General features: G+C 45.2%; 1 protein-coding gene across 1 annotated transcript in view; it reads right to left on the bottom strand.

The window, feature by feature from the left end:
- Positions 1-15,483, bottom strand: part of prss12 (serine protease 12) — a 180,395-nt gene extending 164,912 nt beyond the window's left edge. The window contains exons 1-2 of the mRNA XM_069923133.1: positions 15,177-15,483; positions 1,023-1,161 (exon numbers count right to left, since the gene is read on the bottom strand). Coding sequence (XP_069779234.1) covers positions 1,023-1,161; positions 15,177-15,483 — 446 coding nt within the window. The remainder of the gene's footprint in view (positions 1-1,022; positions 1,162-15,176) is intronic.
- Between the last annotated feature and the right edge of the window lie 663 nt (positions 15,484-16,146).

Raw genomic sequence — 16,146 nt, forward strand, 5'->3', positions numbered from 1 at the left:
ACACTTTTCCCACAAATGACAGTTTAAGCAAAGCCCTTGAATAATATTTAAAACAGAGCAAATAGATTCGTGATGAGCAAGAAAGCGAGAGGTTACTGTGGATATGTGAGAGTTACATCAGCAGCCTGCTCATCTTTGCTTACATGTTCATATCATAGATTTCAATCTTCTTTTGGCTACAGCTGTGAAATATATGCAGAATCCAGAAAGACTTTGGCCTATTATGTTTCATATATAACTCGGACTTGAATTTTTCAATTTGAACTGACAATAACTGATGTAATACCCTGAAGATTTGCTATTACATGGTGTTTGACCCTGGGACTATATTTTATAATAACGGCTATCCATTTTGTTTGAAGGATGTTCAAGAAACCGAGCACAAAATATTCATCACATTTGCCAGTGAACATAAAGTAGGCTATGTTAATCAGCAAGAAAACCAGCTGACTAGAAGGAAAGAAAGCACAAAGTAAAAGTGGACCACCTTGATGGTGTGGATTTATTATTTTCATCAATAATTTCATTGCAATTGATTATAGAAGCCAAAAGTTAATCTATTTGCCAATAGTTTTTATTTAATAATTGAAAATGCTGAATTTTGTCACGTCGAGGGGCAGGACGGTTGGTGTAGCGATCCTTGCAATGCTGTTAAAGCGCCAGAGATCGGGACCGGGGTTTGAATCCTGCACTGTCTGTGAGGAGTTTGTACGTTCTCCCCATGTCTGTATGGGTTTTCCCCATGGGCTCCGGTTTCCTTCCACTGTTTGAAATGTACTGAGGTTATTGGGCAATTGGATGTCATTGGGCAGCATGGGCTCATGGGCCGATAGGGCCTGTTACTGTGCTGCATGTCTAAATTATATTTTTTTTAAATTAAATGTTAATAGGAAGAGCACCCACAAGGTGAACAAAGAGTACAAGACCTTCTCCCAGCTGAGGCAGAAAGGAAATTTTGCAGCTCTCTGGGATAATAGTCAAAAAGACTCCCAAGTTCAAAACTTCCAACATTCAAATCCTACCCGTGTCCAAGATGCCGACAGACAACTGAGGCGTCCCGATCATCCCAGTTCTTGCTGCAGATCACTCCCCACACTCCATTCACGTACACTTCAACTCTACCTTCTCCAAGACTTTGACCTCCTTGCAACCTGATTAAACCTGATAAAATAAAACACTGGTTAATGTTGGGACCAACAAATATTAGCAGCAAACGTCGATGGTTATTGTGGAGACAGAAATGAGAACTGTTGGCATTTGTCGGTCAAAACAAAATTCAGCTTTGAAGCCACAAGAATACAGGCCATTCCTGATTGTAATTGCGATAATTAGGATTTTACCTGCAATGCCAGACAGGAGGAATCATAATGTTTCCAAGTTAATTATTAGCTTGCGTATCTGAAGCATATTTTTAAAAGGAAGAGCACAGCGTACAGTTGTTCCTCTTCAACTTCCAGTAAAGACCATTGTAGTGTGTAGGGATATTGGAATACTCTCAACATCATACTAATGAAGAAATGATATGTAATTGACAAATGTCTGGTTGCGGCTTGAAATGTTTCGCAAGCTATTCAAAAGAAGGAAATGAAGTTAAAGGAGACTGAATATCGAAATTTCATCACATGGTGTCATTTTTCTGTATGTTATGTAACAGAATTGCTTTGGAAAGCCTATCAACTTACAAAACATGGTTAGCAGAGTGGTTAGTGCAATGCTTTAAAAGCACCAGCGATCGGGTCCGGGACTCACATCTGGCACTGTCCGAAAGGAGTTTGTATGTTCTCTCCCCGTGTCTGCGTGGCTTTTCCCCCAGGGTCTCCGGTTTCCTCCCACCATTTGAAACATACTGGTTGAAGGATAATTGCAATATTTGGGCAGCATGGGCTTGTGGGTTGGAAGGGTCTGTTACCATGCTGGATCTCGAAAATTAAAGTTTACAACTTTCCTATTTGTACTCAGATATAACAGGTTGACCCAGATACGAACAGCAGCATCAGAATCCAATGCCATTTACATGATTATCAGTGTTACATGCATGGCCCACTAATTACCAAGGATGCTTGTGGGAAAACAAGCCTGATAATACATGCAAGGCCAATTTTGATGGGACTTAAAGGGCCCTGATAAACAAACTTCAGTCTGTAAATGAAGTATTTGGACCTGGTTGATTCACTTTAAGTAAAAGAGATGATTGTGCCTCATGAGGTTTCACCCTCAATTAAGAACATAAGAGGTGGGATCGAAATGGAAAGATGTGATTTCCAAAGGTATTCGAAGTCACTTCCAATCTTTACTGCTATTTTATGCTAATCCCTATGGTATGCCAGTCAGTACAGAGGATGCACTTGGACAAGTCTTTCACCCTGTTCATAGCAAAATGGATGGAGAGGATTCAGGTGAGTTTTACATTTCCAAATAAAGATGTCTTAAGGTTAAGTTTATTATAGATATTAATCATTGTATCAATACAATTAATTCTGATTTTTTTTCTGTTGAACAAATTACCTTAAATTTCTGTCACACTCCACCAAAACTTGAAAGGTACTGCTTAAAAGCTATGAGTTTTTTTTGTTATGCTGTGTACTGACTTGGCCTATGATATTCTGAGCCTCATTAGTTGGGGAATTGAGTTTGGGAATCATGAGGTGATATTGCAGCTCTATAAATCTCTGGTGAGGCCACACTTGGAAGATTGTGTCATTTCTGGTCATCTCATGACAGGAAGGATGTGGAAGCTCTGGAAAGGGTCCAGAAGTGTTTTACCAGGATGTTGCCTGGATTGGAAAATGTGTCTCTATGAGGCAGGGTAGCAGAGCTAGGGCTTTTCTTCTTGGAGTGAAGGATGAGAGGAGACTTAATAGAAGTCTACAAGATTATGAGAGGCCTATATTAGGTGGACAGCCAGCACCTTTTTCCCAGGGCAGGAGTAGCAAACACCAGAGGACACCTGTACAAAGTGAAGGGCGGAAAGTTTAAGGGAGACATCAGCAGTACTTGCATTTTTGTTTTTACACAGATGCCTGGAATGCGTTGGCAGGTGCAGTGTGGAGGCTGGAACAATGGGGACATTTCAGACACTAATAGGCACATGGATGAAAGAAAAATAGAGGGTTTTGAGGTAGAGAGGGTTTACTCTTTTTGGGTCGGTATATACAGGCACAACAAAGTCTGTAATGTCCTATGAAATAGAAGCAGGTGTAGGCCATCCGGTCCATCGAGCCTGCTCCACCATTCTGCTAACAGGCTCATCTCCACCTACCTTTCCCACATGGCCCTCAATTCCAACAAAATGGTCTTACATGTATTTACTGAGATAGCCTCCACTGCTTCAATAGGCAGTGAATTCAACAGATGCACCATCTCTGGGAAAAGTAGTTCCTCCTCCTCCTCTCCAACCTGAATCTTACTCAATCACAACTCCTAACTCTCAAAATCAAATCACAACTGTAAGGTAAAACATCATGAGATGGGAATGTGTAAGGAGTTACAGGGAGTGTTTGGGAGATGGACAGGGCTGTAACAAGATGTGGATGCATCCTTGTACTTACAAGATAAGAGAGACATTGATGGATTGAGAGGCAGGAAGCTAGCAGGGAAAGGATAGCAACAGTTTTAGTAATTGGACAAGTAATGATATGATGATGTTCTAAGCACGTATCCAAGGGTATAAAAAATCACCATTTTGCTGATAACGGCAGAATGCATTCTCCGACTAACATGTTTAGTCGCAAGTGTTACAATCCGGTAATAAAGAACAAAGAACCCTGATTTCGACTCAGCCTGGTGTTTGTCTCACTCATTCATGAACAAAGCAGACCTAACACAACCCTCATCTGACTCCCCCAGTGCCATACATGAAAGTGCAGGAGAAATGCATCAGGGCACACAGCATCCATAGGAAGGAAGAGGTAGTCAATGTTTTGGGCTTGAACCCTTCTTCCTCTGGACGCTGCATGACCTGCTGAGTTACCCCAGTACTTTTGTGAACTGCACTCAACCCCAGCATCTGCAGATTTTCTCTGATCATCCAATGACCATTTCAAAACCCATTGTGACTCAATTCCCACAGCTGCCAATCCTGAAGCCTCCCCTATGCCACAACCTGTCCCTCAAGTTCCTAATGCAGGGCTCCCAACTAATGCTCCAAATTTTACTCCACCAGCTGCCCCTCCCTGATTTTCTCACCTTCCCGCATGATTTGAGAGAAGGCTCTCAGCATTATACTAACATTAGAAGCTACACACGACACCCTGCACCTCCCATCCAATAGAAGTTTGCAGTATTGAGGTGGCAAAAAATTATTCATTTGCCTCATTACATTTAACACGTCTTTCTCGATTGCTTAGAATTACTTGGCCTATGAATTTTACAACTTCCACTTATGATCGGCATTTTACTCCTTTGGACATCTTATTATGTTTCATACTCAATAAAGGTTTTTTGAAAACAATATCTGGAATTCAAGCAACCAGCAGACTCGGGCAATCAGCAAAAAAATCGTGGAAATTAAATCGGTAAAAAAATACGAAAGTTTAAAATCGGCGCCCCTGAGCAGCCAGTTCACCAATCCATGCAACACGCAGTCTCAAGCGACTGGAAAATTTTCTTATCCAGCATCTACCAATCCCCGTAGGTATTGGATACTGGGGTACTTTTTACTGTATTGTTACTATTGCTATACAGAAAAAGTGGGGTTTCTCTACATCATGTGGCTCACCCACACAACAGGTGAACGGGCTCATGGGGGCTGCAGGCAAGACCGCGGTAGATCAGACTGTGGGAGCTGGCCTCTGATGTCATAAGGGTCCCTGGAGTCGCAAACATCATCAGGTTCCGAGGGATTTAAACGCGTGAGAGAGTTCTATTAAACTCAGCTGGTTCAACTCACTTTCTACTCTGTGGTGCCAAGGACGACTACATTGGTGACCCCAATGATCCAAACGTTATTTGGACCCAATAATGACAGCCCTAAGCACGCAGAATGTAGTTTCACTGAAACTGCTGAGTTTCTGGAACTTGCAGCCACAGGTTTGAACAGGCCGAAACCCAATTCCAGGTCAGGCAAATCATCTCAGATGCCACAAAGTACTATGTGGTCGGTTCACTTAACCAGGAAACAGCAGGCTAAATTATTTGACTTCCTATACCAGCCACGGGTTGTGGTCAGGTTTGAAACCATCAAGGCACTTCTGGCTTTTCGCCCCAACTGCGACTGCGGGCCAACAGCCTTAATGAATGAGATGCTGGCACTACCTGACGGCCTAAAGCCATGTTTACTGTTTGAATAGGTCTTCTTCAAGCAGATGCCAGATGATCTCCGCCTCCTCTTTGCTGACGGCGATTTCAGTGCCCCACACAAAATAGCAGCCCACGCAGATACACCAAGCAGTGTGGTGGGGCCTCTATCGACCAAGTTGCTGCGTCACGCCCTAAGGCCAGGGCCTTCACCACGTCATTAACAAAGCCAGTGACAGACAGTAGGGAACTACCTCAGTCCGGACTATTGGTGTTTTTACCATCAAAAGTGGGGTTCACACCATTGCCACCCACCCAGTTCTTATCCAGGAAATGCCGGGGCTGGCCATCGCTAATTGCTACAGTGGTTGACCACCATGATAGCCTCCTTTACTTACAGGATTGTCACTCTGGGCAAAAGTTCCTCATAGACATAGGGGCAGAGGTTAGCATCTTGCCTTCCTCAAGCCACAACACCCATGCTGGGAAGTCAGGACCAGTGTTTACTGCTGCCAAGAACAGCAGTATTCAAACGCAAATAATCTCACTACCATTCGGTTCCAGTCATTTATGCTGGCAGCAGTGTCGCAGCCTTTTATTGGGTGCAGATTTCCTCCAGGCACACTGCCTCCTTGTGGACCTCAAGGGACAGCGCTTCGTGAATGCTTCTCACTCAGCTAAGGTAAGTTACCAGCCCCACACTTGGACGCAACAAATTTGTCAGAGTACTAGTGAATTTCCTGACCATTACTCTGCCGCAGTTCTCCACAGACACCCCTAAGTATGGTACATAGCACCACATTCCTACTCAAGGACCGCCGCTACAAGCCTGGGCATGTAGGCTCCCATTCAACAAACTCCACCTCGCCAAGGAGTTCAGGAAAATGGAAGAGATGGGGAGCATCTGGCACCAAGACAGCCCATGGGCCTCTCCGCTGCACATGGTACCCAAGTCAGCTGGAGGATGGAGGCCACACGGCGACTACAGAAGATTCAACAACGGCCAACCACTACCCATGCCCCACATTCAGGACTTTACGGCCATTTTGCATGGGCCACACATCTCCAAGGCTGACCTGATCCACAGTTATCACCAGATTCCCATCCACCCCAGCAAAGTCCCTCACCCTGTTCCGCCTATTCAAGTTCCTGCAGATGCCTTTCTGACTCAAGAATGTGGGACAGACATTCCAGTGGCTTATGGACTCAGTAGGGTGTAGCTTGGATTTCGTCTTCATCTACTGAGATGATATTCTGATCTCCAGCTACTCGCACCAAGAGCATTTGAAGCACCTGCGCAAACTCTGCTGCTGTTGGAGTAAAATCAGCCTGGCCATCAACCCCACAAAGTGCCAGTTTGGGCTGTCGGCCATTGATTTCTTGGGCATAGCATCGACCAGCATGGAGTGGTTCCCTTGCCAGCAAAAGTCAAGGTCATACGCCAGTTTTCTAGGCCTAGTATAGTCAAGGGCCTACAGGAGTTTGTGGGCATAATCAACCTTTACCACTGAATCCTACTGTCAGCGGTCCGAATCATGCAACACCTGTTCAGCCTGATGTCCGGCAAGGCCAAGCAAATCACTTGGGACACAGAGTCAGCAGCGGCCAACATCACATCAGACAGTGGGTTGCAGTTCTCGTCCAGCCATAGGGTCAGCACTGGCACAGCAACTTGGGACCCAACTGCACCACACCGTGGCCTACCATCTGCAGTCCAACAGCCTGGTAGAGCAGTTCCACTGGCCCTGAAGTCAGCCCTAATGGCATCCCTCTGTGATGATGTAATGGGGGGGATGTATTTTACTGACTGCTTCTCATGTATGGAGTTGCTTGCTATTGGCTATGACTATAGAGATGCTCCTCCCTACTGGTATAACAGATGGAGATGCTTTCCCACTGATCAGTAAGTGGTGGCTAAGAGTCTGTTAATAAAAGCCTTTTATTAGTATAACACTTGTCTGGTCCATGTCTATGGCATATCAGCCTCCGAGACCCGGATTAGGTGAACGATGCTTTTTGGCATCTGCATGGCTCCCAAAAGAAGACGTGGCTACGTCTTCGGCAGAATTGGTTCCAGGCAAGTTTGTGCCAACGGCCCGTGGCACAGAGGAGACACCCACAACAGTGCTCACTAGACTCTGAGAGAAGGTAGGAACAGTAGCTCCTGTCCTAACATTGTGCTATAGCCCGACACCTTCCTCTGTCCCCAAGGTCCTCCATGACTATGCCTTCATCTTTGTTCGCAGGAGCACGCACCGAACTCAACTCCAGGGCTCGTACAAGGTGATAGGTCAGAACAGAACCACGTGCATCTTCAAAGTGAGCAGCCACCTTCACCATTGACCGCCTCAAGCTGGTGCAGCTAGACCTGGAACACCCTGCGACTGTGCCACCCCCATGCCGACGAGGTCGGCCACCCAAACAGACCGAAGAAGTGTTGGCCGTAGACTCCACACCTCCTAACACCATTTCTGGAGGGGTGGGGAGTTCATGTGGCAGCTCGCCCACTCAGTCGGCGAATCAGCTCACGGAGTTGCGAGCAACTCCGCAGCAGATCAGACTGTGAGAGCTTCGGGTGCAGGGCCAGCCCACAGCCGGGCAGCTGATATCATAAAGGTCCTGGGTGTTGCAGGCATCATTGGGTTTAAGCGTACATGAGAGTTCTATTAAAGTCAGTTGGTTCAACTCATTTCAACTGCGTGGTTCTTTCACTCACTGCGTGTCCTAGTGCAACTATAACATAAGAAAAGGGGTTGTCGTTCATGACTTACAAGGGGAGTTTTCCCAGTGCCTGTGCTCAGGTGTCCAGATCTTCCAGTATGGGGAACATCAGTTACATCGGGGAACATCCATGCTCTCAAAAGAACTGCCTGGAAACAATTTCCAGTAGTTGGTCCTGATGCAAAACCACATTGGTGTGAATGTGGCAAGATAATGAAATGAGAAAAGCTGGCAGAACCGAAGTTTCAGATACCAGCAATGAAGAACATAAATGAAGCAGTGTATATTTTGACTAGCTAAGACAACTGGCTCAATCTGCAACTGGAAAACAAAACAAAAACCTTCAGTCGCTAGAAAGAGAAATAAAAATAGAAAATGTGGGAAAGACTCCGAATGTCAGGCAGTTACTGTGGAAAGAGAAACAAGGTTAACAGTTCAGGTCAATGATGTGAGACAAAAACTCAGGTTTTTCACAAAAGATACTCCCTGATCTGCTGAATATTTTTAGCATTAACTGTTTTTATTCCTCAATCTACTCTGGACTCGTACATTGTAACAAGTGGTAAATTGTGCCTGTTTTAAATCCCACAGAAAGCCCTCTTCACTGCAAATCATTTGTAATCTATCATTTTAATTTTATAATTTTATTTACAACACAGCAGAAACCGACCTTAGCCATTTTAAACCATGCCATCTATTTACTCCTGAGTTAACGTACAATCCTGTACATTTTGAAGGGTGGGAGGAAACCAGAGCCCCTGGGGAAAACCACACAGATACGGGGGAAACGTACATACAGACACTGTGGGAGTCGAACCTGGGTCGCTGGTGCTGTAACTGCGTCACACTAACCACTACACCAACTGCCTTTACATAGCTATCTACTTTGATTCTAGATGAATAACGCCCTGAGAACTCAGTGTTCCTCTGCATCTTTGTGTGTACTCCCTTCTCCATCCTCCCCTTTGTGTAATGAAGAGTTGGTTTCTGTGCATTCCCCTCCCTAAGCTACATTCTCTTTCTGTGTCTCAAGAATCTTCTTAAAATTAACTCTTTGGGTTGGCCTTTACTCAGCCTTCCTGTCACTTCTTTCTGCCATTTTTAGGTTTTTTTTTTTTAAGTGCAGGTTGGGTGTTGATATTAAAGTTGCCACATGGATTTAAGGTTTCATTGTTCTCTGGGGAATAGTTAGAGATATTGGTTGAGGAGATTGAGGAAGTAGATCTGGTGGTAAGTAGGTACACAACACTGGCCACACACTAATAATACCCAGCATCTGAGCACTAACTTTCACTTCACTCCTCCAACCATGCTTTGCAGAAGAGGAAGATACATCTGAGCATGAGGAAGTACTGGCAGGATGACTGAACACTAGTGATTAGTGTAGCGACCAGTGTAACACTATTACAGCATCAGTGACCCGGGTTCGAATCCTGCGCTGACTGTAAGGACTTAATACCTTCTCCCCGTTTCTGTGTGGATTTCTTCCGAGCGCTCCAGATTCCTCCCACTGTTCATAACATGCAGGGGTTGTTGGTAAATTGGGGTATTTGGGTGGCACGGGCCCGTGGGCCAGAAGGGTGCGTGCCTAAACATTTTTTTGAAAATTTAAGAAAGAAGGGGCAATGGGAATTGTGAATATCTCACTCAGCCATTCTCACGGGCTACTGCAAATTTAAGGGGGGGGGGGCATGGAATGAAATCATAAAATATTTTTTATGTTTTTTATCTAGTCTAAAGGAGAGAAGTATGGAAGAAACCAACTAAACCTGACTGCTTCACAGGGAAGGGGGCCCATAAACTTTGAGCAGAATCCTAAGGCGGCCAGAGCCAAAAAAAAAAAGGTTGTGAATGGCTGGTCTAGCTTACTCCAAGTAGGAGATCATGCTGTTCTGTACTTGAACTGACCTGTCTCACTTAGAAATAATTACAAACCCGTGAATATACATGATGCAGCACCTATTATCTAACCAAAATCTGCTATTGACCAGATAGAAACATTAGTATCATCCAGGAGAGAGGTTATTTACATCACAAACATTCTAACAGTTGTTAAAGTATTCATGATGAAGAACTGAAGCATCACTTAACCAAGAGGAAAGCACAATATTTGTAATATCAGCTAAATGAGCACGTGTATGATTATTGATAATAGGAATGAAATAGCATTGCCCAGTTGGAATATTCACTGGAAAAGCAAACACTGAGATAGTCATGTTTCTGCTTCCCCTCCAACAGTTACATCTCTGACTATGTTCCTTGCTAACTCTATCTATCTTCCCATGAAATCAGAATAATGGAAAATAAGAATCAGAATCAAAATTTATTCTCGTGAACATGCATTCATGGAATTTGCGGTAGCATTATTGTGCATTAAAGGCGCAAAATTGCTATAGATTACATTTCCACATACACTTCCATATATGCCGGTGTACAATATGACTTGTCTATAAGGCACCCCCCTCCCCACCCTGAATAAGACGTGTGTGAGTGTGTGTGTGTGTGTGTGTGTGTGTGTGTGTGTGTGTGTGTGTGTGTGTGTGTGTGTGTGTGTGTGTGTGTGTGTGTGTGTGCTCATGCGTACACATATTTAATATACTACTGTAATTGAATTCATAATCTTTTAAAAGCAAATTACCCAGTCAAGATTTAAATGTTATTAATCTAGTGGCTCACCAGAGGCTTAATCAAACCGGTTTGGGTGGATCCGAGTGGCGTCATGACGTCACAATGCGATGACATCATTTGGAATGTGCGGGGTTTTAAAAAGCTGCGGGTGGTTGTTTAAGTAAATTACTTTTACTGAATTTCGACCCGACTGCGTCTGATCATTTTCTCGCTCTTCATTTTGCACTGCAACACAGTTGGTCTGTTGGTGACCCTGACGGGTCCAAACGGATTTTGGGCCGAACATGGACAAAGCAGCAGTTTTGCTCAAACTGCCTGTCTTTTGGACCACTCAACCTAAAGTTTGGTTCGGGCAGGCTGAGGTGTAGTTCCACGTTCGCAAGGTAGAAGTGGATGCCACTAAGTACTACCATTTGGCAAGCGCCCTCATCGGCGTCAAGGCCAGTGGATTTCCTTCAGGTCCCACTAGCTCTCAGCAAGTATGAAGCCCAAAAAGCTCTCCTTCTCCAGATTTATGGTCTCTCACAACGCGAGCAAGTTGAACAGCTTCTCCCTATTGATGGTCTGGAGGGGCACACCCTTTTGGAGTTAATGAACGACATGTGGGCACTGGCAGATGGCCATAGGCCTTGCTTGCTCTTTGAGCAGTTGTTTTTAGAGCATATGCCAGAAGACTCATGTTGGCTGACAAGGACTTTGATAACCCTCAAACAGTGGTCGGCCATGCAGACATCCTATGGCTGTTAAACAGCAAGGTGCAAGGCCCACAGAAATTAGTGCTGCATCACACCCAAAGGGCTAGGTTCCATGAGTACCAGCAACGAGGGTGCATGACAATGGCTATGGCAGCTGGCCACCATAACAGCCTACTCTACATCTGGGATGAACTCTCCCAGTACAAATTTCTAGTCGACATGGGTGCGGAGGTTAGTGTCCTTCCTTTTTTGGGCTTGACAAACATACCAGGAGCATGGGTCCGGTGCTCTCTGTGATGAATAACAGTCCAATTCGTAAGTAGAGCACAAAGAATATACCCCCAAAATTTGGCGAATATAAGTTCATTCTTGCTGCTGTGTCCCAGCCGTTGCTGGGTGCCAACTTCCTCAGAGCCCACTCATTGATGGTGGACTTAAAAGGGTGCCGGTTAGTGAACACAATAACGTTCCAGACTTTCCACCTTGGAAAACCCAAACGACCCGCTCCGCACCTAGATGCCATGGAGTACTCAAACCATGAATTCACCAAACTTCTTGCAGAGTTTCCGGATATTGTCACTCCCCAGTTCTCCACTGCCACCATGGCGTCACTCACCAGATCCTCACCAAAGGACTTCCTCTACACGACTGAGGCCGACAAGTTAAGGCTTGTAAAACAAGAGTTCCACTAAATGGAGGAACTTGGAGTTATACACAGGTCTGATAGCCGTTGGGCTTCCCTGCTACATCCATGGGAGGCTGGAGACCTTGTAGAGATTAATGGCATCTCAACAACACTACCACTGCAGACCGCTACCCTGTGCTCCATATACAGGACTTTACAGCTAATCTTCATGGGGCCAGGATATTTCTAAAATTTACTTTGAGCATGGGTACCTGTAAACCTGGAGAATGTGCCCAAGACACCCATCATAACACCATTTGGCCTCTTTAGATTTTTAAGAATGCCTTTTGGGATCAAAATTGCTGCACAAACATTCCTGCGACTGATGGACATGTGACATGGACTTCCTTTTCGTTTACTTGGACAACATACTCATTGCCAGCCACCCCCACAAAGACCACCTGCAGCATCTGCTGTAACTCTGCCGCCACCTATAGGAGTTTGGGAACCCTGACATTCAGGCAGTCCTCTATCGAGTTCTTGGGACATCAGATAAGTGTCTTTCCATTGCCTAGCAAATTGCAAATTTCCAGGATCTCAGTTTGTTGTACCCCATTGACAAGTATACTATTCAAGGCCTGAGGTGGTCAATCTTCAACAGCCACAACCATTTTATTTTTCACTTGAGATTATTAAGACTTGATTCCCTTTGATGTCCAGTGAAGGTCAGATGATAATACCCATGAACTTGAACTTGCAGATGGTGAATAATGTAACTAATGGGGAATTTAGGGGAAGATTGTGTATTCGAGCTCATTTAAATGTGGGGATTACAAGACTGAAGAGCAAACATGCTTTTAAAAAGCTGGAGGGATAAGCAACACCAATTAGATGAGGAAGGTTAAATAAAGAGGGAAGGGGCAAGGTCGCAAGGCAGCCATGTTTCTGAACAGCCAAGACCTTTGATATGCCTGTGGCATGTTGCAAGAACAGATGATAAAGAGCCACAGAATAGAAGGAATTGACCTGATTAAAAATTAAGGAATTTTTAAAAAAAATTGTTCTGGATATTGTTAAGGAATTGCATCGCTGTGGAATGCACATGCATTTATAAGAAAACCAACATACTATTGGAAGAAACAAGGGCAGATCAACAGCTCCAGGCAATGACACCAAAAATCTGTTTGGAAAGAAAATACACATCCAAATACCATTTGCAAATTATGCAAATGAGCTCCTGCCAAACACACATTCCATTGGGACTGCATCAAAAAGTATTTCACTATCTGCTCCTGTAAAGGCTGTCTTGGTTTCCTTTATAAATTTATTTCATATTACATAATACCACAATGCATTCAAGATGAAGGCAGATTCTAACTGAAATAATTACCAACAAGAAGTTGCTCAATCAGCGTCTCCTAAGAAAAATTTTCATAAAGCCTCAGATGGTGAGACTCATCCTTCTTGAAAAATTACCTTTGCAATCTCAACCTGCTGATCAAAGTTCAACGTTCTCTCTTATAAATGACATCACATACAACCCTGAGATTCTTTTTTAGAACGACAGAACATCAGAGCACAGAAATAAAGCCCTTCATCCATTCTTTTGCCAGGTCCGATTGTCCTGCACCCAGCCCATAGCCCGCCATACCTCTCCCATCCATGTACCTGTCCAAATTCTCTTTAAGGATTAAAATTGAGCCTGCATTCACCACCTCAGCTAGAAGCTCATTTCACAATCCCACCGCTCCCTGGATGAAGAAATTCCCACTAAACTTTTCCCCTTTCATCCTTAACCAATATCCGCTGGTTTGTATCAAACCTACCCTCAGTGGAAAAAGTCAACCTATATTTACATTAACTCATTTATTTTTTGTGGTGAGCCAGTGTAAAACAACTACTCACGAAAAGATGGGTGTACAAAAGAGAGAAATATAAACAAACTGAATGTGCAACACAAACAAAAAAAAACATTCAGTCATAAAATGACAAATCTTGCTGAAACAATAAACACAATGCTGGAGAAACTCAGCAGGTGAAATAGTGTCCTTTATATAGCAAAGATAACATACATTTCAGGCTGGAGCCCTTGATCAAGGAATGATGCTTCATCAATCTTGCTAAAAGCCTGGTTCCCCCCCCCCCCCACCTCTCAATTTCCCACACTTCCTGATTAATGTAAATCTCTATCCATATGAACCTTAATTTTTTATTGAATGGGTTGAAGACCCTCCTATTTACTGTGGAGGGAAGGGTATGGTGCTAATCATTTTGTAAACTAGGACAGGAAATGTTCTCTATAAGCACTAGTTTGTAACTCACCTTCTAGGACAGGAAATGTTCTCTCTGAGCACTAGGTTGTAACTCACCTTCTAGGACAGGAAATGTTCTCTCTAAGCACTAGTTTGTAACTCACCTTCTAGGACAGGAAATGTTCTCTCTGAGCACTAGGTTGTAACTCACCTTCTAGGACAGGAAATGTTCTCTCTAAGCACTAGTTTGTAACTCACCTTCTAGGACAGGAAATGTTCTCTCTAAGCACTAGGTTGTAACTCACCTTCTAGGACAGGAAATGTTCTCTCTGAGCACTAGGTTGTAACTCACCTTCTAGGACAGGAAATGTTCTCTCTAAGCACTAGGATGTAACTCACATTCTAGGACAGGAAATGTTCTCTCTAAGCACTAGTTTGTAACTCACCTTCTAGGACAGGAAATGTTCTCTCTGAGCACTAGGTTGTAGCTCACCTTCTAGGACAGGAAATGTTCTCTCTAAGCACTAGGTTGTAACTCACATTCTAGGACAGGAAATGTTCTCTCTGAGCACTAGTTTGTAACTCACATTCTAGGACAGGAAATGTTCTCTCTGAGCACTAGTTTGTAACTCACCTTCTAGGACAGGAAATGTTCTCTCTGAGCACTAGTTTGTAACTCACCTTCTAGGACAGGAAATGTTCTCTCTGAGCACTAGTTTGTAACTCACCTTCTAGGACAGGAAATGTTCTCTCTGAGCACTAGTTTGTAACTCACCTTCTAGGACAGGAAATGTTCTCTCTAAGCACTAGTTTGCAACTCACCTTCTAGGACAGGAAATGTTCTCTCTGAGCACTAGTTTGCAACTCACTTTGAAACATCTGAACCTCCTTCCTTGACTCCTCTCCTGTGATGGCCAGGAATTCATTATGAAATACTAACGGCACACGAGCGAGTAATATCAGTCCCTGTCGGGATTCAGTGGTTTTGCTACCTTGGTAGAAGTGCCGCATTGTACGCACCCTGTCTGTCGCAGCAATAAGCCCAGTCGATCCTTCCTCGGCGGTTCCTGACGAAGCACCAAGGCTTCAGCCGCCCGTCGGGGTTGCGGCAGAAGTTGTGATTTCCCAGACCTTTGTTCGGGAACCTCTCGACGAAACTGGGCACGGCGCTCCACGGCAGGCACCTGCGGCCGGACTCGCTGGAGCCGAGCGCACGCCGCGAGGTGGCCGGGCTGCGCAGGCAGCCGCCGGGCAGGTTGGGGGGACGGGCGCTGCCAACGATAGAGAGCAGAGCCGCGGCGGCGACGAAGCTGCCCGCGGTCCTCATGGCGAGCGCTGTCTGCCCGCATCCATCGCCCGAGCTCACGGACAAGGACAGGGCGGTTCTCTCCGCGCTCAACCCCACATCCACTGACTTCAACCCCCGTGAGGTGGGAGAGAAGGTGGGGGGGGGGGTGGTTGTGGTGTTGGGGGAGGGATAATACAGATGCGAGAGGGGAACTCAGCCCAACACCGGGGTGAGGGGGTGGTGAACATATAACGCTTGTGACCTGTGCATCCATTCTGGCGGGGGCAGCGGGAGAGAGGGGAGGGGGAATGTGAGAGGGGACTGAGCCCGACATCAGGGACGGGTCTCGGCCCGAAGCTCTCCCTCCACCACAGATGCCCGACGAAGTCCTCCCCACCTCACTCGCGGTCTGCTGCAGATCCCAGCATCTTCGCTCTCTGCTGTCTCCCCGGTCCGAGCGGTGGGTGGGATACGGTGGTCGGGGCCGCTGCAGACGGTGAGAGATGTAAAAGCAAATGCTGGAGAAACTCAGTGTATTCGACCTATGGGTACCTAACAACCAAGGTTGCGGGCTGGAGCCCTTCATCAAGGTACGAGCAAGGTGTGGCCATCGCTCGTCCCGTCCTTTCGAGGCTAAAGAAAGCATGAACCTTGTACCACATTTAATCCAGGCTGGCTCCTTCATTATATTTGACACGGTGT

This window comes from Narcine bancroftii, chromosome 3, assembly GCF_036971445.1.
Source record: "Narcine bancroftii isolate sNarBan1 chromosome 3, sNarBan1.hap1, whole genome shotgun sequence".
In the NCBI taxonomy this organism is placed as follows: Eukaryota; Metazoa; Chordata; class Chondrichthyes; order Torpediniformes; family Narcinidae; genus Narcine; species Narcine bancroftii.